Source organism: Sphaeramia orbicularis, chromosome 5 (genome assembly GCF_902148855.1).
Source record: "Sphaeramia orbicularis chromosome 5, fSphaOr1.1, whole genome shotgun sequence".
Taxonomy (NCBI): Eukaryota; Metazoa; Chordata; class Actinopteri; order Kurtiformes; family Apogonidae; genus Sphaeramia; species Sphaeramia orbicularis.
In genome coordinates, this window is record NC_043961.1 from 27,738,223 (window position 1) to 27,760,318 (window position 22,096).

The 22,096-nt window shown below is 37.4% G+C and overlaps 1 protein-coding gene across 1 annotated transcript; it reads left to right on the forward strand.

Moving 5' to 3' along the window:
• Nucleotides 1-1,337: 1,337 nt before the first annotated feature.
• On the forward strand, nucleotides 1,338-20,935 carry cdk4 (cyclin dependent kinase 4). The gene is made up of 8 exons (XM_030135389.1): nucleotides 1,338-1,596; nucleotides 10,541-10,775; nucleotides 10,860-10,995; nucleotides 11,139-11,306; nucleotides 12,447-12,556; nucleotides 16,995-17,045; nucleotides 17,134-17,269; nucleotides 19,842-20,935. Exons 2-8 carry the CDS (start codon nucleotides 10,558-10,560, stop codon nucleotides 19,941-19,943), a joined length of 921 nt encoding a protein of 306 aa, XP_029991249.1. The 5' UTR covers nucleotides 1,338-1,596; nucleotides 10,541-10,557; the 3' UTR covers nucleotides 19,944-20,935.
• Nucleotides 20,936-22,096: the final 1,161 nt, after the last annotated feature.

A 22,096-nucleotide genomic window follows, 5' to 3' on the forward strand; every position in this document is an offset into this window, starting at 1 on the left:
GTATTTACACTAAAACAAAGTATAATTTCACAAAAAGTATGAAGAACCTGAAATGTCTTAAGAGAAGTAAGCGCAATTTTAACAATATTTCACCTGTTACTAAATGTTTTGTGTGTTTGTAGACCTACTGTGATTTGTAAGTTATAAATAATGTACATGTGTTGATGATCAACTGAAGCATGACAGTGTTAAAATTACACTTTTTTCAGTTTATATTATTCACAACGTTTGAAGGGATTGCTTGTAGCAGTAAACATTTTCATTATATAATTTTACTTTTTTCACTCTAAAATATAGAGGAAACTTTGGAGTTCACATTATTCCCAGATAGCAAAATCATTATGGCTTAAATCTGGGCCAAAAATGGCATGCCATTTTGGCAAAGTTCTGGGTGGACGTATGGGCCCTAAATGGCCCAAAATAGGCAGGCCATAATCAAACCAGAAGGAAGCCAAAATTCACCCAAAACTAATTATGGACTTCCAAAATATAGCCATAATTGTCCCAGAAAAGCCACAAATCCCCATTATCCAGCCAAAAAGTAGCCAAAACTGACCCAAAGAGAGGCCAAAATTCACCAAAAATTTGTGTTGATCGTGCTTTTAAAATGAAGTGGGGTTTTCTTCTGGGTAGAAATTCCTGCTCTTTGCGCAGTGTTTTGACTTTAAAGAAATATGCCAAAACATGACCAAAAAACATCCATATATGGAATAAGATGTTGCCGCTCTTTAGTCAATCTTCTGGCTTGCCATAAACATGCCATCACTATACTTGATCCCGCTCTTTGCCCAGTCTTTTGGTTAACCAGACATATGCCAGAACTCAGCCATATATTACTGGTGCCTCCATATCTGTTATGGATAACCTTAATCATACCACAGTTAAGCCTAAAGGTTTTCATAATGCCAAAAGAAAGCCAAAAATGCCAAATGTATGCCATAATACTGCCAAAATTAATGCTATCTGGGTACACTTATTTTTTTTTTAAGTTTGTTCATGTTATTCACAATGTTTGAAAGGATTGCTTGGAGATGTAAACATTTTCATTATGTTATTTCACTTTTTTCACTCTAAAATATAGAGGAAAGTTTAGAGTTCACATTATTTACATATTATTATGTTATTATTCTACTGGTTTGGTCCACTTCAGGTCAAATTTATCTGAATGTGGCCCCTGAACTAAAATGAGTTGGACACCCCTGATTTCCAGGTTCTGCTATTCTTTTACTTCTTTTACATTTGAGATCCTTCTGGGTTCAGTGAGTTGCACCCCCTGGTCCACACTGTGGTTCTGAACAGAAATGATGTGTGGGTAGGTTGAAGCTCCGCCCCCTTTGAAGAGTTGCTAGAAGCAACAGGAAGCGACAACCCAAAAAGAGTCCAAACTGGAAGAAAACAACAGTGGAGGCCCAACTGTGGTCCGGGGATCGGCTCGTCCACATTAACACCCCCCTCCTCGGCTCCGGACCCGAGTCCGGACCCGACCCGCCGCCGGACCCTGACCCAGTTGCGTCCGAGTTACGTGGCAGAGCCGTGAGCATGTCCTGTCCACGAAGCTAAAGTGGAGCTCACCTGGGTCACAACACCGCGGACGAGGTAAGAACACAGCACCGGAGCGGACACGGACTGGACCCACGGGTGTGTGGAATGTGTGTGACTTTTCGTGCTCTTTGCGCACGCGGGTGGTTTATGTAATGGAGCACAGATGTGGGAATGGAAGTTGCTGTGGGTGGTGTGTGTCACGTCCTGCCGCCTGGGCTTTATACTGATTTCCCCTCCGCCACGTCACTGAACATGTAGGTGAGGCTCCGTGGGTCCGTGGGGCCTTCTGCTGCCACACTTTGGTGCCACTTTTAATCAACAAAGGAGCGCGATGGAGGCGCACCACGTGTCGGGCTCTTCGTGGGTCCGGCCTGCTCCTCCTGCCTCCGCCCACTGGCCTTCAGTGTCCGGCTGTGTCTCACTTCATCAGGCTCACAGATGAATGAATGAATGAATGAATGAATGAATGATGTGAACCCGATCCACGGGCAGGTGAATGACCCACGCGTGCACAGGCAGGAGTGGACCCTCCAGGTGTTGTGGTGTAATCTGTCCCCTCATTCTCTCCCCTGGTGGTGTGAGCTGTTTTTGTCACTAAATAAGGAAATGGGAGATGTTTTAGGGTGAAATGTCATGTGCAGTCTGACCACTTCCTGCAGGCTTAGACATCCACCCCCAACATTCATGTGAGGGTGAAACAAGTATGCAGTACTTTAGTCAAGTAAAAGTACTAATGCCACTGTGGAAGAACTCTGCTACAGGTAAAAGTCTCACATTCCTTACTTTACTTGGGCAAAAGGTAGTCTACGTTGGTCAGTATGTAGAAAAATGATCCTCATCTGTCTTTTCATCACCTTCCTAAAATATTTGCCTTTGTCATTTTTACGGGTTTTTCAGGAAACACGCAATATTCTGTGCATTTCCCAGAATCTGCACATCTGTACACAGACTACATGGTATTCATGTATATTTCTTTTACTTGTCGTACAGCTAAAATTTGTCTTGTACTTATTGTACACATTGATCATTGTAATTTTGTTTTATTAAATATTCATATTAAAATATTATATATATTTAGAGCTATATATGTGTATATTTAGAGATTTGTATATTTGTATATGCATACAATTGTATATATAATATTGATAATTTCTTCCCTTGTACTTTTTTCTTATACTTGTATGGAGGAACTGTAACACAATTTCTTCTGGGATTAATAAATTGTTCTGAATCTACAAAAACATAACTAGGCCAATTGTGTTACGGGGTATAATTGAGATTATCTGTTCAACTGAAAATGTAGTGATTTTTGAAGATGATTTAGGCAAACTTAATTTACATTAGCTTTGAATGAGCCCAAAGTCACTCACAAATTTATGAGAAAAAAACTCTAATATTACACAACAAATAAATATAATCGACAGCTATGGGTGAAGTGATATCTCATATGCCAACACTAAAGACAGCCAATATCCAGAAATAATGATGTTCGGCCAATACATCAGTGCATCGCTAACAGCAATGCATCATATTCTATAAGTTTGTCATGTGTTTGTTGTGTCGCTATCCCATGAGAACAACTTAGGAATAAAAAATTCAGCTTTTCTTAAGCTCAAAAAAGGCCTGTTTTCAGCATTGTGTAAATGCATTTTCCAGCAAATCCAAGAGGGTTTTTAAAGACTTTGTTTAGCTCAAGAAGTAGGACAATATTAAACTCACCCTGTAAACAAAAACATTAAAAATAATCATATTTGGAGATATATTTTCACTACACTGGGAGGGAATGATTAATCTATAGTAACTAAAGCTGACAAACCACATAATGCAGTGGAGTAAAAACTCTATAATATTTAAAGAGTTACTGCAGTAATATATGTGTCAGAAAAGAGGGTGTCATTAACACATTTGAGTCCATTAATCACACAAGACTCAAATAAGTGTTATGTTTTCTAATATTCTAGCATCTATGGCAAACTTATGAGTAATACCCCTGTTGGCATCAGTAAGTCACAGTAACTCCACCTCCTCATGGACAGTAATGTCTGATCTGGATCTGGTTCACCTGGTCTTGGTTGATTAGCGACTCTTCGTGTTGCAATAAACCGTTGCTGGAGATGTTCACGTGTGGAATGACTGATGTTGAGGCTGCTGGTTCTGAACAGACTGAAGCAGACTGATGAGCATGACCAGTCCTCGCTGTGGAGATATTTCCTGACAGCGGATCTCGTTTTGTGATTTTCTGAAACACTCCTCGAGGATGGTCAGAGAGGACGATAATCTTGAAATTTCAGCTCAGACATTCTGTATTTTCCGTTGACCACAAAACCACTGAAGCCAAACAGACCAAAGTTTGGCATTGTCCACATTTTCATCCAGGCTAATCGAACTGAACCTCAATATGAGTTTTTACTAGTGCTGTCGTATGATTAAAATTTTTAATCAGATTAATCACAGGGTTGCTGTGGATTAATTTTGATTAATCATGATGAAATATCACTCATTTTTAATCTATATTAACTGCGTTTCATTTTGCACAGACAAACAGACTCAGGAAAGAAGAGAATATATGTGCACCTAATGTGTTTATTAAACACCTTCAATGGTTTCACCAAAACACCTTGAAATAATGAACTGGCGACATGTCCAGGGTGTACCCCGCCTTCACCCCTATGAAGCTGTGATAGGCTTCAGCGATCCCCGTGACCCTAGTGAGGATAAAGCGGGTTCAGAAAATGAATGAATGAACTTGAAACATAACAACTTGAAACAACTGTTCTTGGGTTTATTTGTACTCATATTTCCATCCAGAGGGCCAACGTGCTGTTTAGTGTCTTCCATCTTTATGGGTTGGTTCTGCTGCCTGTTACTACCGGATCAACTGCCCATTTGTTCATGTGGGATGGTAACTCTACTTGGACAAACTGCCCCAAATGCATTGCCAGAGACGTTCAGAGTCATGTTGCACTGCAGATGGGTTAATTGTGTTAACATTTTTAAGCTGATTAATCGTGATGATGAATTAATTTGCGTTGATGCGTTAGTTTTGACAGCACTAGTTTTTACCTGCAGAGTGCACACGGCATGGTTTTATTTGGTATATTTTCCACCACTCCATGTCTTTCAAGCAAAACTTTAGCAATGTCAGTTGCCAGTCAAAGGACAAGTTTTCACAGTAAAAATCTTTAACAAACCCCTCTACAAAGAGATTAATCAATAAAATCAATTATAGCTTTAATCACATGACATTTATTGATTTATATTCATGCTGTATCACTTTTTGTGAAATGGCTGCCAGTAACATTCTTGTTAGCAAATGAAGTTTTGAAATTAACTGGAATGAATAAATTCTGATTTCTCCAAGTGTGAATATTGTGGGAAACATTTGTTATAATGTTTAGAATTCTAATGTAGAACGTGCATAACATTGGCCGATTCATCTTTAATGTATCTGGATGATTTAGATCCAGAAGTGCTTCGTACTGTGGGTATAAGCACAGTTACAGATAACCAGGGCAGTTGCTTCAATATTTTGGTTCAAATCAAAGAAGTTTAGTTGTTTCTTCATTTGCTGCATAATCAGACTTCTTTCTTTTCTCCGTCTTGAATCTTGACCTTCCAGTTCCAGACGCTCTCCCTCTATGAGGCCTCCTTTTGTCTCCTCAGCTGTTCTCTGTATTCGTCAGACCGTGGCGTCTGCCACACAGTCTGCCTACAGATGGAAAACACACTCGGTGGTGTGTGATGAACAGATAAAATAAGCTTCATCACTTTTATTGGAGATCAAGCATCTGTTTACCTGCACTGTGTGTTCAGTATATCACACAGTTAGCAGCTCTTATTAAGTAGAAATCTCCCACTGTGCTACTTCTGAAACAGCGTGTTAGATGCACAGTTACGTTTGTAATGACAGTATGCTTATGTTTAGAATTTCAGGGAAGTTTTTCACCATTATCAAACTGTGTGAAAATGATCATTAAAGGGGTTTTATATATCGTCAGCTTCCTGATAAAACCTGCTAAGTGACATTTTTGGTTGGGAATAAAAACCTGCTATCTCCTCTATTATAGCTTCAAATTTCAGTCTCCAGTGAAAGTTGTTTACATTCCATCATAAGTACCAACATTAAAGGAACAGATATTTTTTGTCATATTTCACAGTTTCCTGTTATAGAAACAGTTTTTTGTTTCTCCTGTAAAATTTGCCAAAAGTCACATAGCATTTTTTATCAGGAAGCTGACGATATAGTATTGATGTTCCAAGGTCTCAACAGCAGGGTGAAATCACAAACCAAGACGCACTTAGGAAAACCAAAAACCACCAATGCAATGTATCCACAGACTGTTTTCATTTACTGAATAAACTATAAGCTAAATCTCAATTTTTAATGTTGCATACATCTGTACAATGGGATTATCAAGTTTTATCCTTCCAATAAAATTACTTGGAAAAACAATTTACCAAAGTGATTTACAGGTTTTGACTGACTCTTTTGCCATAAAGTCTTTTAAGTAAAAATCACACCCATTTCCCGTAAGCCAGGTATCCTCCGAACATTCTGACATTACAGTGACATTTGTTAGACACATGGATAAGGAGAAAATTGATTTTGTTTGAGATTCAACAGCTAATTCTGGCAACACAAATCTAATCTGAAGGAAAACGAGCAAGAAAGTAAAGCAAGTGATGATAATGATAATGGTAGATAGTAGTAAAACTGATATTAGTGAGTGATTATGTCACATTCTCATTAATGCTTTTTCATCCTTCCATGTGACGTCCTCAACAGTTTTGACCACACCCATTTAGGAGACAGGAAGTGAGCTGTTTCACATCATTAGTGAACTGTACAGTCCACCATGTGTTGATAAATAAATCATGTCTCCAGTTTTTGTTAAAAATTTACCATATAAATGTAACTCTTGTCAATAAATGAATGGGAATTGCATTTGTATATATCAAATGTGTTAAGACATTAGTTCAGAATATAATGCACTCAGTAACCATTAACCTCAGTCATTCTTCAGCTCCACGTTTTCCTGTATTAATAATGATTTTATATAGGTATTTCTGTTTACTCTATTGTACTGAGTGGAGTCAGTTGTATTATTTGGCAGGAAATTTGATGTTATCCAATTTGCAGTTAAGCTCTGCCATGAATATCATTGACAGTCATTGATATTTATTGCAGATGCAGAGGAATTTGGGCAGACGTTTATTTGCAGACGCTCTGACTCCATCACTCTTTGCACAAGAGGAAGAAATGCAGTCTGCTCAACATGAATAATGCAACATCGCTTCCTCTTAGCTATGTTTTACTTTGCGCTTTATTGACCACTTCAATAATTGTGGTTTGGCAGTATCTCAGGATATTAAACTCCTTGGCAATGACATTGTATGAAGGTTACTGAAGTTCAGCAGTGCACCGTCACATATTTTGCTTCATTTTTGGTGCAATGGCTTGATCTAATTCTACATTTTTGCTGAGTACCTCGATACAATTACCCTACGGTGTACATCTCAAGGGTACATTGTGTTAGATTTTCTTTTTATGAGGCTTTACTTGGTGAAATAATTGATGGATCTGGTGAAAAGGCTGTAAATGTGATTTACAAAAGCATCTAGGTTATGTGGTCTAAAATGCAGCACTTCTGCAGTTCTCTGGCTGTCTCATGTATCATGCATACAACTTTACAATTAAAACCTGCTGTCAGCCATTTAAAGTGTGTTGGAAAATGAAGAGAGCGCTGCAGTACCAGCAGAGAATGGATTCCTTGTTGAAGTGTTAGGTTTGCAGTGGGTTGTGTTGCTGTACTTTTCCTGCTTTCCTCTGCAGAAACGGTTTTAGCTTGTTGTTTTCACACTTTCTCCGCCTGAACAAGTACATTGAGATCATATTTTTTCATGTCAGGGGTTATCTTTTTATTAATAGTTTAGTATTTTCTTATAGTACCTGTTAATGTCATGTTTTCTGGTTGTGAGGGAGAGTTAACACCACATATAATTATGTATTTACAGCATTGAAGGGCTGAATATGAATGATGTGTTTTTAAGGACATTTACTGTGACCCACAGACACTGGTATTGAAAAGATGCAGCTGTTTATATCATAGAGAGTGACTGATTAATTACCATTGAATCAAATTATAAAGCCAGGATACCTTCTTTATATATGCAATAGCTTTCTGTTGCGGGGATTTAGTCATTTTAGTGATACCACAGCTCATGTCCTCACTTACTAATACTTTCTTACAAAGGAACTGTCGATATGGCCTGCACTTGGAGCTGCCCAAAAGTTGTGTGATTCATTGAATTAATACAGACAAGTCAAACTGTCCACTTCTGTGATTCAGAGTTTTTTCCCTCTATTATCTGTGCATCCATCCATTATCCTCAGTGTTGGTAGATAAATAATTATTATGCTAAATAAGTTTGGAAATGAGAGCTGTGTCTGTGCAAGACTTGTGCTGGAGCTTCACAATATTTTGATACAAAGTAATTGACAAAAAAGTAAGACTATAATTATATTTCCTTCCACAAGTCATACCCATCATCTGGCAAAAGTGAAAAAATGATCTCATCTGAAACATACTTATAAAACAGAAGATTGTAAAGGAAGCAAACTACTTTTATAGATATAATCTAGTGTTGTGATGAGAATAAAAAAATAGCTGAAGGCAAAAAGAACTGTTGTAAACAATCACCAATTTAAGATTTTTTTCATTCATTTCCTTTTCTTTATCTACATTTATTTCCCTTGCCACCTGTTTATAGTTAAAGGCATTGTTGTCACATGATCAACATAGGTTAGTATCCCATAATGCATTGAGCATGTTCTTTGTATTATGCCCTGACTAAGTCTGTGTAGTTACAACACGTCAGTAGGTAATAAAGAACTATTATTTTTGTGTCCAAGTGCCTCAGACTTGTTTCTGACTTATGTATTGTCGTACCACTTACATTTGAACATTGATTATTGATTTTGTTTGTAATCTCTTTTTTGCCTTTTTATTTTTTCTCCTTGATAAGCACCTGATTCCTTTACACATATTTACACTTTGTGTTCTTTGACTCAGTGATTACCTGCTACTTAATATCACACCATACAAAACTTCACTGTGATAAAAGATTTTCTTCTTTTTTTTTAACTGACATCTTGATACATTCATAACAGGATACTAAGAGCCCGTCTCTGGTGGTTGAAATGAACAGCTTCTACTTCCTTGATCCTTTCTCTATTGTGCTCTGTGGTCCTGTAACTACTGCAGACACACACACACAGTCCTTTTTGCTCTTTATAAGATGAAGTATAACAATGGCTCCTTTTTGTTGTGAAATACTACCACTCACACCTCTAAGTTCACTGCTCATCCTCTGATGAGGATGAGGCTCCACTACAAATGATTGTTAAATGAAACTTTTCCTTCACACATCTCCTCACACTGACGTGTCCTTCAGCTGAGGACTCGCATGTGAAGCCTTTGCTAACAGCCTCATGTCACTTAGGTCCAAAATTGTACGTGAAAATGAAGAGCAGCATTAAATTTGTAACAAAAAAGACATTCATGAACAGAGTTCTTGATGACAGCGTCTTCTTTCAGTTCTTGAAAGTGTTATTTCTTAGACCCGACTGCAGGCAGCGTGACTGAAAATAGATTTGGTGCTCATTCAGGATATTCAAGCACAAGAGCTGTTGAGGAGTGTCCATTAATTTTGGATGGGAAAGGTTTGGAGGGAGCCTGCAATGAACTTCAGCTGCAATGTGTTATTCTTAGCCTGAGGACAGCTCCATCTTTATTGCTGAGCATCCACCTGCTTGTCAAAGCCCAAATATAAGGATGTATTCCTTGTCCAGTTTGGACAGTTCATGGAGAGTTCATTACAGTGTTGTGAAATGTGTTTTTGTCACTTCATGCTTATGTCATCTAGACGTTTTCATAATGTATGGCATCTCAGAATATCCAGCTCAAGTGCATTTAGACATAGAATAATGACAAATGATGAGCAGGTGCGATTTGAAGAAAAGGACAGAAAAGGGAGACTAAAATAACTTGCTGGATGATTTTATGTGTCTGTTTCAGTTATATCTGTTTTGATCAAAGTAGATTTTTGTCTCAGCTGCTCCTTCTGTCCTCATTCAGAGCTACAGAGTGGAAGGGAGGTGTACTATATGATGTAGATGTGCATAAGGTAAGGATTCAAGATGAACTGAACTGTCAGTCAGACTATTTTCAGGACAGGTGCACAGTAGAATGTAATTGTCGTACATCTGGGCCTCAGTTAAAAATACTTTTACCTGACAAGTAATTAGTCATATAAGTTTAGTATTAATAGTATGAATATGAGTATAAGCAGTGTGATCAATCTACTAGATGTATGAAGTTATAGGACAATTTGGGAGGCTTAAACTAATTACTGTGCATGTCCAGGCTGTTTTGACCTGTGTGTGTGTGTGACTAATTTACGAACAGATATATCAATCTATATGAAAGTTGGTACATAGATTTTCTGTGTTAATATATGGAACCCTGTAGTGTTTCCAGCATCTGCGTAGCTTAAGAATGAATGAAATGTTGATCTTGTTTTACTGTTAATACTAAGAATCTTCCTGTAACCTTTTCAAATTAAAGGCTCTCTTGTGTGTCAGTTGTTGAAAAGCTTTTATTGTGAAACACACAGGTACATATAACAAAGACATATGTAAACTCAATTTCCAAGTCCAAAGTAGTTTTATTAACCATTACATCTCTTTAATTGATTTGCAGTTCATCACAGCTCTTGAACTTACTGGGCCTCAAGTTGTGGCAGTTGGTGAAAACTCCCGTGATACTAACACTGATTAGAGATAAAGGTTTTTGTCCACACTAATGGTTTATAGTCTCTGTTGGATGCATTTTTCATCTGACTTTACAGTAGCTAAATTTTCTGATCTACTGAAGAAGTCCGGTGCTAATTAGATAATGTATGATTGATAACTTTTTCATCTTATTTTTTCTCTCAGTCTGTTTGAGCTTGGCCATGGCCCACGCCACCAGTATCCAGTATGAACCAGTGGCTGAGATCGGAGGAGGCGCCTACGGGACAGTTTATAAGGCGCGGGACACAGAGAGTGGTCAGTTTGTTGCTCTGAAGAGTGTTCGTGTCCAGACGGATCAGAATGGGCTCCCTGTCTCCACAGTCAGAGAGGTGGCTCTGTTGAGAAGGCTGGAGCAGTTTGACCATCCCAACGTGGTCCGGTAAGACTGGCATCAGTGTCATGAGCTCAGATGAATTCGAACACATCATACATTCTTCTCACTCTGTTCCCTGGTCCACTGCAGACTCATGGATGTATGTGCCACTAAGAGGTCAGACCAAGAAACTAAAGTCACTTTAGTGTTTGAACATGTGGACCAAGACCTCAAGACGTACCTCGAAAGAGCTCCAGCTCCAGGATTATCTCCTGAACGGATAAAAGTGAGGACTGAATAAAACACTATTTAACTATATATTTGTCTCTGGATGAAGCAAAAAATGTGGATGAAAACATTATTCAACCCTTATTTTAAAGTTAATCAGTTAAATATAAGTTTAACTTAAAGATGTCTGTGTTTCTGCAGGACTTGATGAAGCAGCTGCTGTGCGGCCTCGCATTCCTTCACACAAACCGCGTAATGCACCGAGACCTGAAACCAGAGAATATTCTGGTCACCAGCCAGGGACAGGTGAAGCTGGCTGACTTTGGACTGGCCCGGATCTACAGCTGCCACATGGCCCTCACTCCTGTGGTAACAACTCACTTATCCATGCATTATATTAGTAACATTTTAATAGTAATGATCTTACCTTCATCATTTAAGTATTCTATGGATATATGTTAAATAATTTTGAATATTTTAACGCAGATTTTAACTTGTTTAATTAATAAAACAAGTGGTGCCAGGCACAACAAACCCTGCCCCTTACACAAATTTATTTTGGCATCAATCCAACTGACGTCATCATGTCTATGCGTGTGCTGATGTCAGCATATCAATTACCTTTATATATGTGCCAAGTTTGAAGTAAATTGAAACAAAATTTATGTTTTATAGACATTTGAAATTTCGCCAATTATAAGTAAATGGGAGAAGAAAAAAGATGTTAAAAATTCATAAAAAATATGAACTTTGACCAACTTTTCCCAAAATGTAACCACATCTATTCTGGGTCACTGGCAATCTATAGACCCAAGTTAGTATGAATTCAACCAATAGTTTTGCTGCTAGAGTGTTAACAAACAAACAAACAAACAAACCGAACCAAAAGCAATACCCCTTGCCTCTCCTTCGGGGAGCAGGGCGGTGAAAATTACCCTTCAGCAAAAAACACTTGTTTTTTTTTTTTTTTTGGTATCAGACATATTTTTTGCCGTACTCTGTCACTAAATTCTTCTTCCAAGCATTTGCTGCTTCAATACAGAACTCTATTGTTTCTTTCTCTTGTTGCAGTATGTGCTTGTTCATCTTAGTATAATAGAGTATAATTAGTGTTTTTCATGTTTTTTGTTGACTCTGTGGTGCTGCTCTGCTTAAAGTGTAGTGGCAGTGACCCTGGAGAAATCTGAATGCACTGACACAAACCTGAGAATGAATATCCTTGAATGTGATGGTTTTAAAGTCACTACCTGCATGAAAAACATTAGTGTGAAAACAGTATAAAAAATGATATTCATACTGATGTTAAATGAATTGAAATCATGCAAGTTTCCTATGATATAGGAGAGGTAGGAAAACTAAAATGTGTTTTTGGTGAGATTAGGAAAAGGAGGCAAAACAAGTATAGCTATTTAAGCTGTTTACTGTATAAGTGTTACTTTATTTGTCTAATGGATACTGGTTATATGATTAATCTGTTGCGTTTATGGTCTCCGTCTGTGTGTCCTACAGGTGGTGACGCTCTGGTACCGTCCTCCTGAGGTTCTTCTTCAGTCCAGTTACGCCACACCTGTCGATATCTGGAGCACTGGCTGCATCTTCGCTGAAATGTTCAGACGCAAGTGAGTCAGCAGAAAAATAACCAGATAGAGAAGATATTTGATTGTAAGCGGATGTAGATGGGGCTTGGCGATGGGAGGAGTATACTGAATGTATCGTGGTTTGTTCTATGTGGGATGTATTAAATGACTTCATCCAACATTAAGTACAAATTGTCACATAATTTGTTTAAGATGCTGGCGTCAGAGTTTCACTTTTCTTCCTCTCACAGAAACGCATTAACTCTAATGGGCTGAGTTGGCATATTATCAGAGAACATTGCATCATAGGTTTTGTAATACCAACTTTGCTTTATTAAAGTGTGTTTATAGTGATTCTTCAGCACTAAGTGTCGATCCATAGTTTTGCATGCCCAGACCCGTCTTCCACACTTTATTAGAACTGCTATTGTGGTTCTTGAATGTAACAGCAAAAGTTATCTGGGTTGTTTGGCTGGTTTTGAGTGCAGGGTTTTACAGTTGTGCACTTGCAAAAATATTGTTGGGAGAGAAGTGGTTTTCATGGAACATGTGTACATGAGGAAGCATGTTATAGTGTTAAAAAGGATAAATCCATACAAAAGAAAGCGGCACTTAAATATATCTGTGTCAAAACCTGCCATTTAATGGGTGTAGATGTTCTTTCATGATAGCTTAAGGGACTTTCCTGTGTTGATGCACAGATTGAAAGAGGAAGAAGACAGAAGAATGACAAAAATATCTATCTTTATTTAGGCAGAGTACTTCCAGTAAACTAGACTAGTCAGTACATTTTCACCAGTTGTGTAATGGTAACTGTGTATTGCTATGAAGTCATGAAAAAAGAAAAAAAAAAACATTCAAATTGGACATGTATTAATTTGATATGTACCTTTATTTTCATAAACAGGCTAAAAAATGTGTATTGTGATGTCTTGTATGATGTTAGCTTAAATAGGCCGCATGTAGTATCAGTATTCCAAACTCAACAACAGGGGAAAATAATGTACCAGAACACACTTAAGTCTACTAAAACCACCAACCAATCAACACTATGTTTCCACAGACTGTATCACTCACTGGAAAAAGTGTTAATTTCATTGTTTACACACATCTGTTTCTGTATCATCAAGTTTTGTTCTTTAAATTAAAACTCATAGATAGTTATTTTTACAGTTGGTCAAAATAACACTGTCTTATAATCTTCATGTGCTGCATCAGCTGGTAGTTTACATTATTGTTCAGTTTCATGTGAACTGTGGATCAACAAACGGCATAGTTAGTGAAAATAATAACATCACATAATAACTTTATGCCTTCATAAGCCTTATAATCAAAGTCATCAGTGTAGAAGAAAAGCTGTGATTTCAAACTCCACTCATTCATTTAGTTCTGTGTCCAGTGATGAAAACAAAAGTGCACCAACTTTTCATCACTTTGACCAAAGCTTCAGAAAGTGACCAGATGGAATGAGAACCACTAAGAAGTCAAAGAAAGTGACAAAGGCCCCGCGGCGTTAGTTTTCCTCACCATTGGAGACCGGCAGAGCGACATAACTGTGACAGACCGTGATTATGCATATGTTCAGTCCATTTCTCTACAGATTTTGCCACATTGGTGTCATTTGTTATAACTTCAGAGCTCTTTATTCTAAACCTTTAATGATAATTCCGGGTCATTTTTTAGTGGTTGAAAGTAGAAATACTACATATCGCCCCAGTAAACAAAATATTGCATTATGTCGCATATATCGTGATCTCACAAAATATATAATTTTTTTTTTTTTTCCTTTATAACTCAGACCTGAATGCAGTGTGAATACTGTCTGTGTGAGACTGTGTCAGTGTTAAAACTTAAAATGTGCTTTTGATTAACAGATTTTAATGTGATTTGGTAAAAAGCTTCGGGCTAAAGAACAGCGTGTGTTTGATGAGGATGATTTGATCCATTAACTCTGAGAATAGTGGAGTTTTGATAACACATCCTGGAGGTATATTTGTGAAGCCAATTTTAGTTTTTTGCTTACAAAGTAAATTCTTATTTTTCATCTACTGTAACTCCCTGGCACAGCTGTAACACACACACACTACAAATAATAGCCTAATGTGTCCACCACTTTGGATGTGTTTTGCCAAATACATTTTGGAAGAAACTATTTGTCCGATTGCATTCTGTGACCATTTTTGTGTGACTAGAAAGTATGCCATCCTTGCAGCACATAAGTAGGTAGTGAGGTCTCAGGGTACACATCATATGACAGAGTTTGTGCTGTGCCACCTGAGGCTTTACTAAGTCACTAAGTTTAGGGAAAACCCGTGGCTTTGGTTAAATATTGGAAAAAGGTCTTGGATCCTGTTCTTTATCTAAGGGCTGACTTTCTCAAATTTACCTACGGCTAAAGTATTTTTTTCTTTTTGAAGGTATCTGACACATGCTTCATCATTTCAGGCTTTATTTATTCATTCATGCATTATTTGAACCCGCTTTATCCTCACGAGGGTCACATGGAGCCTGTCCCAGCTACTTAAGGCTTTATTTACTTAAACTTTATTTATTTAAACTTTATTTGACAAGGTCACTACATGTAGGCATTGTTACATTGAACAATATGCGACCAATGTAATTTACATAGGACTGTGTAAATTATATTGGCAATTATGACAAATGAACTACTATGGTTGTAATGCGGCTAGTACAAACACTGAATCCAAATGCAGTAACTCGGACACAAAAATAAGGTTCAAAAGATTTATTATTCACACACAGGTGAAAGAATAATAATAATGACAGAATCTTGATAAAGATGGGAGATATCCTCCTCTGATTCGTCCTCCGGTTCGAGGGCGGCAGCCCGTCTCCCCGAGCGGTGTTTGGGGTATTCTCCCCGACTGGGGAAAAGCAAAGGGAGGTCAGGGACGGAAACAGGTCATGCACAGACAGGCTATCACTCAGGCAACAGGACATAAGGGCTAGACAAATACTCACGTACCAGAAAGTCAGGGCGAGAAGATCGAAACCAGGAAATCCAATGAGGCAGACAAAAACCGACAGGGAGCAGGCAGTAGGCAAAAAACCGAGGAATCCAAAAGGGGTCACAACAGGCAGACAAAACGAACAAACGAGGTCAAGACGCTGGTAAGAACTACAAGAGTTACAAACTGGCAGGGGGAAGAGACAGGGTTTAAATACACAAAAGGGAGGGAAGACAACTAGACACAGGTGGAGCAAATCAGGGCGGAGACAGGTAATCAGGACAGAGGTCAGGATGAACGGGGAACAGGAAGTAAAGACGACAGACAAGACACATGAGGGAAAACTTAACAAAATAAAACAGGAAGTGACAAACAAAACATAAAAGACAGACGAGACCAGACTATCGTCTGGCTGCGGGTATGACAATGGTTACAAATCCATAGTTGCTCATTTGCAGACTTTGTCCCTTTGTTTTAGTCATTTTACCTTTTAAAGACCTAGAACTATTTTCATGGCAACTTCCACATTAATTTTTTCTCTACATTTTTCCTTTCCTAAATGATTTACCAGCATTTATTATACTATTATTCTTAGAATTTTGCACTCTTCAGTGAAAATATTTACAGATTTTTTAGAAATTTATGAAAACTCAGAATAAATTTATCATATTATCATGTTGCCATATTTAAACAGAAGAAAAGAAAATATGTCATTAACCAAAGACAAAAACAAGCATCTTCAACTGCTGTCATTTGTCAAATACATTAACAGACGTCGCAGAAGATGACTGTGTTTCCATGTTCATTATGGAGCCTCTGAACTTCCAAACAGGTCATATTTGATGATGATGAAAAGCTGAGAAACTGCATTTTAGCTGAATGATTTACATGTGTTGATAGGATTAGTTGAAGTTGAAGTTATTTAACATTTCTGATCAGTAGATGGTTTTAACACTTTAACAAAATCTAACAGTATTATGGAGCAATATTAAAATCAACAAAGACAACAAGGTCTACAATGCATTTACCTCAAACACTGAATTTTAGATGTCTTGGATATTTTGGCATATACTTCTAGTACACAGTTTGCAACTGGCTTAAAATGTGCTCTAGTAATTTCTGCAAGAAAATTCAGAATCAGTGAATTCAAGTCAAGCCATTCTGCTTGTAGACCATAATAAATATTTTATGGTGGGGGTAATGAGTGCCAGGAAGCCTTAAAAATCATAAGGGCTGTTTGTTATGTCCCTCCCACATCAGCTGAGAACCAGTACACATGTACACAGTAGTGCCATCTAGTGGTAAACATGAACATTGCAAGAATAATATTTGCTGAGCACTTAATCTAATGACTGATTCACACAGAAGAAGTAAAATTTTAACTTTGTTCAACCTAATACACAATAAAGTCACATGTCAGTGGATCTGAAATCTGATATGTTGTGTGTTTTATGTTTCTATTTGCTCGTTCCACTTTATAATCTGTTGACCTTGGTAAAACTTTTGTTTAGACCTTTGTTCTGTGGAGATTCAGAAGTGGACCAACTTGGGAAGATTTTTGAGTGAGTACAACATGTGTTTAGGTCCATTTTCCTGATCAGGTGATAATGTCTGAGCAGATGATCCACCTTTTCACTGTGACTTTTTCAGTGTTGTTGGCTTACCGCCAGAAGAGGAGTGGCCTACCGATGTGACACTCTCAAGAAAAAACTTCCCCCCTCTCTTACCTCGACCAATCACTGACGTTGTCCCAGAGATAAATGGGCAGGGGGCGCAACTATTGCAGGTAAGAATATAACATGCTGTGCACTTTTAATACCCCTCAGCCAAAAATATTGTGTAAGATTCTGTTGAAAGTTACTGCCCTATAATTTTCATTAGATTGTCTTTGTGTAAATTTAGTGTGGAAATCTCAATGCATTCTTCAGATAATGTGATTATGTTGTTGAAAGGACATGTTGCTGTTTGACCTTGAAAAAGTAGGTCAAGGTGACCTATTTTCAGTAGGCTTCTGCTCCATGCCAAGATGTATCCACAGTATGAATTTGGTGCAGATATGTCAATGCATTCTTCAGATAATGCATTGCAGAATGCATTGTCTGAAGAATGCATGTTGAATGGACAGACAGATGGATAGACGACAAAACAATCTCAAAATGAAAAATTAAAGCAGCAGTCCATCAAACTGTTGCCTCATTCAGCTGCTTAAAATGTGAGAAACTGGATAGTAGCACATAAATAAAGTCTTAGAATTGTCTTTGCACATAGTGTGATTGTGAAACTGAAATCCCCTTAGATTGATGCTATTTCCAACTGTTTGAAATAGACAAGACAGGGTCCATTACAGCAGTTTTACTTTAATTAACGCGGGAATGAGTTGGATAATGTTGGTCAATCAAAGAAACATAGATTGTGCCGTACAGGAGGGAACAAAGTAGAATGTGAATGGTCGTCTTTATCAGTGCAGCTTCAAAATGTCATTTTAATATGATGAAAATAAATAAACGGATTTTGCTTTTGTTCATTTTAGAAGTAACTCAATTGAATGTATTTAAGTCATTTTTAGTTTTGTCATTAAACTGACGAAGAATGGATGTTAGGGAGCATATTTTAGCCATTACAATGATGTTTAGGCAAAACAGTGACTTGACGTTGCACAAATGACCAAGGAAGATCCCAATTTCATAGAACTCAGAAGAAATCGAATATTTGAAGGGTGTCAGGGCATGGGATCATATGGCTGCAACCACCATTTTTATGAAAGTAATCTGGCTGACCAAAGGAAAAGTCACACACAGTATCCCACCTTTAGGTTTCACTGTAGGACAAATTTATCGTGACATCGCATCACAATAAATTTCACAAAATTATTTCCATCCACAGCTGCATTAAAGATGTTGTACTAATGATGGGAGAGTCATGGTGTTATGTTAAGTTTTCTCCAGCTCACCCCAAAGATTCTTAATGGGCCAAAGCTGGTGTGAAAATGTCACACTCTTTCACAATTTGAGCCTGATGGATCCTGGTGTTGCCCTTTTTGAATGTGTGTATTATCAGGGAAGGAAAAAAATCCACTAATGTTCAACCCTGGTCTTTCAGTATATTCAGGTTCAGCTGATGAATGAACAAATGAATGAACCAACCGCGGTTCATAACACTGCTTCTACAGGCTTGTACTATAGACACCAGGCATGATGGGTAATCACATTATCCACCTCTCTCCTCAGTCTAAGACAGATAAGATAAGATATTCCTTTATTAGTCCCACAGGGGGAAATTCCAAATTTACAGCAGCAGAGTGGAGCACAACCAAAGCACACAAGAGCAAAAAAGAGCATTCAGTCAGCACAACTCAGTCTGATGTGTCCATCCCTGTGGAACAGGGTCAGTCTGGACTCATCCGACCACATGACCTTTTTCCACTGAAATGCAGTCTAATCTTTACGCTCTCTACAAACTGATGGTTATTTAAGAAATGAGAAGATACTCACTGCATCTGTTAGGATTCAAGAAACATAATATTCACTGCAGTAATAATCCAGTGGAAGGATCTGAACTATTTGCTGTGTTAAAGGAGTCATATTTTGCTTTTTTAAATGGAATTATGCATTTTAAAACACTTCCCTGTGGTCTACATAAACTGTAAATGCTATACTTGGGTCTGAATTCTTCATTAATTAAACTCCACAGGTCCATCTTCAACCCTATTTCTGAGTAATGACACAAGAAAGGTCGTTTTGAGTGCTTGCCCTTTAAATGCACATGAGCCACTTCAAGCCCCATCCCGTTCAGGTTGTTGACTGTGCTGCTCTGTCCTGTTCAGCCTCTTGTGTTCGTTAATACAACCAACAACTGAACAGTTTAGGTAATCAGCTTGAAGTTTTGACATATTTTCAGTATGAACTACAACCGCTGCTGCTGACAAACAGTAATGGCGTACTCTGAGAAGTGTTCGTTAGAAGTCTTGACCTTATATGTGCAAATGTCGTGACGTAACTAGTTATAGATGTAACAAATTAAGCAGGAATTAAAACAGGTTGTAGAAATCCACTTGATTTTTGCCAAAATGAATATAAAGATAGCTTTGCAGCTCCTGGAGGGTTCAGATTCAAACTTTTTGAACTATTAGGGTCCAAATACACAAATAAATGTACCAAAGAATAATAAAAGTGGGTATAGCAAAATATGACCCCTTTAAATCCAGGTGGGGACTTTCTTGGCCAGGGAGGGTATTTGTGTTGCAAAAATTAACAGTTAACTTTCTGTCACTTTTCCACTGCATTGCACCTCCTCAGTTTTTCTCTGAAATGTAAATATGACACACCTCTGATAATCTGTTATTCTTTTTCTCCCCACAGAAAATGCTAACCTTTGACCCCTTGAAAAGAATATCAGCCCTGAATGCACTAGAACATCCCTATTTCCAGGATGAGGAGACATTGACTCAGACAAAAAGCTGAAAATCTACAGAGATAGAGGTAACGAAGTGTAAATGTAGACCTGACCACAACATAAAGGATTTCAGTTTCATTCAATGCATCACCTTGACATGTACGTTATGCTGTGGGATTTTATTTATTACTCCTGCAACAAAAAGGATTAAAACCTGAGAAATGGATTAGAAATGAAGAGGAGTGAACGTATGGATCACTGGCATGCTTTGCATCATGTACATGTCACAGTTAATGATGTTTACGTGTCTTGTCTTCGAGGACAGTACCAGTGTTTTTGATGTTTGCTTTGTGTTTCAGTCTGCAACGACTGATGTAAAGACACATCTGATGTTCCACCTCTAACATTAACAGTGTTTAGACAGACAATGATATGTCGTCTTTTCTTGTTACAGCCTCGGCAGTGTCACATAAGTGACACCGCAGAGGCTTGAAACAGCCAGCTCATGGTGATTTTACTGTGTCTTTGTTTTAATATTAATCAAACAAAAACACCCTAAGCTTATGCGACACAGAAATCTGGAGGGAAATGATTAAATATTACTGTAAATCATGAGGAAAAGAAACAGTAGTCTGATGTAGTAAAAGAAAAATGTACAATAGAGACACACTTGACAAAAATACTGGTATTGCCCTTATTATACTGTACCCTCCCACAGTAAAGGGTTTATTGTACACGGGGGATTAAATAAGTTTTATGTACTTTTATTGTCTGTTGTTAAAACCATTTGCAATTAGCCAGCACTGCCAATACAAATGAATGAAAACATCTGTAATCTCTGTCAGACTTCATCTTGTGCATTATTGTGTAGATCGTAGTCCATTTTAATGTATGAATAAATGTGATTCTGTGAAATCACTTGACTCTAGACAAATATCATCTGTCTCTCACTGCCGTTAATCTGTGAAGATGCTGATAGTAGGACAATTGAAATATTTTGTGAAAAATATGATGAAATGTATTTTAAGTACTAACGTCAATAAAAAGGATGGAAAATGACTGTTTGGATCAAGTAGTTTGGACTCTTGTCCTGTTTTACTTTATTTAACCAAAGACGAAAAGCTGCAGGCGCTGGAATTAGTTCAATATACATCTGCCTGGAGAAAACCTGATAAAAATTATATATGGATTATTTATAGTATGTCAATCCCCTATTGTCTTTCTCCACCTTTCTGTCTCCACAAATAAAAGAAACAAAAATGGAAAATGTTTTATTTTCTGGGTAAATTGTGACATTTCTTAACCTTACTTACAAAAAAGCCATATCTTTTCCAGAAATATGAACTTTTTTTTTTTTTGCAGTTCCAGCATATTCACAACATAAACTACAATAGCAAGAAAAAGATACAAAGAAAATCTGTTTCCTGCATGAATTGCTTATAAAATGTGATCTGATTTGTCTCCAAGTCACACAATGTTCTTAACCCAATACAAAACAATTATAATATTGCATGTCCTTATTGAGCACAAATATTAAACAGTCACAGTGTTGCTGGAAATGTAAATGAACCCTTGATTTAATAACTGGTTGATTGTCTGTTTCTCAGTAATAATGTCTGTTTCTCAGTAATAATCTGAACCAAATGTTTCCAGTAACTGTTGATCAAACCTATACAATGTTCATCCTCAGTAAACTGAATGTATTTTCTGTTGTGACCTTCAGTTTAGCTTTGAGAAACACCATTTTTACCATTTTCTGTCATTTTATTGACCAAACAATTACTTGATTGACTGGAAATGCAATCAACAGATTGACCGATACTGAACACAAAAATAGTTGCAGTCCTAATATGTGTAATCAACAAACGATACTCAAAAAATCAGGTTGTCAACATGCATGGTTTATTAAAAAAAATGAAATTGATTGTAAATAAAATAAAGCAACACTACTAGGCTCATGGTGATTAGAGAAGCATCTTTTGCTCTATTACATCCAGCAAATATTTTGAGTTTTAGTTGAGCGAGACAGGTCTCCAAAGGAAACGCTAATCTCAATTTTGCAATTTAAGGATGTTTTCTCAATGTTCAGAAGCTGAAACTCGATCAATGCAATAATGTAATTTAATAAAATTGCTTCATTAGACCATTAGTGCCTGTCTTTGAAACTCAAGTCTCAGTTTTTAATGTAGATTTCTGGTATAAAAACTGACATCTCCGCATC

What these genes read in the sequence shown, in the direction of transcription:
- cdk4 (XM_030135389.1), top strand. Translation starts at nt 10,558, where the DNA reads ATGGCCCACGCCACCAGTATCCAGTATGAACCAGTGGCTGAGATCGGA. An exon ending in TATCTCCTGAACGGATAAAA is followed by an intron (nt 10,996 to 11,138) that starts GTGAGGACTGAA and finishes GTGTTTCTGCAG; the next exon opens with GACTTGATGAAGCAGCTGCT. An exon ending in AGGGGGCGCAACTATTGCAG is followed by an intron (nt 17,270 to 19,841) that starts GTAAGAATATAA and finishes TTCTCCCCACAG; the next exon opens with AAAATGCTAACCTTTGACCC.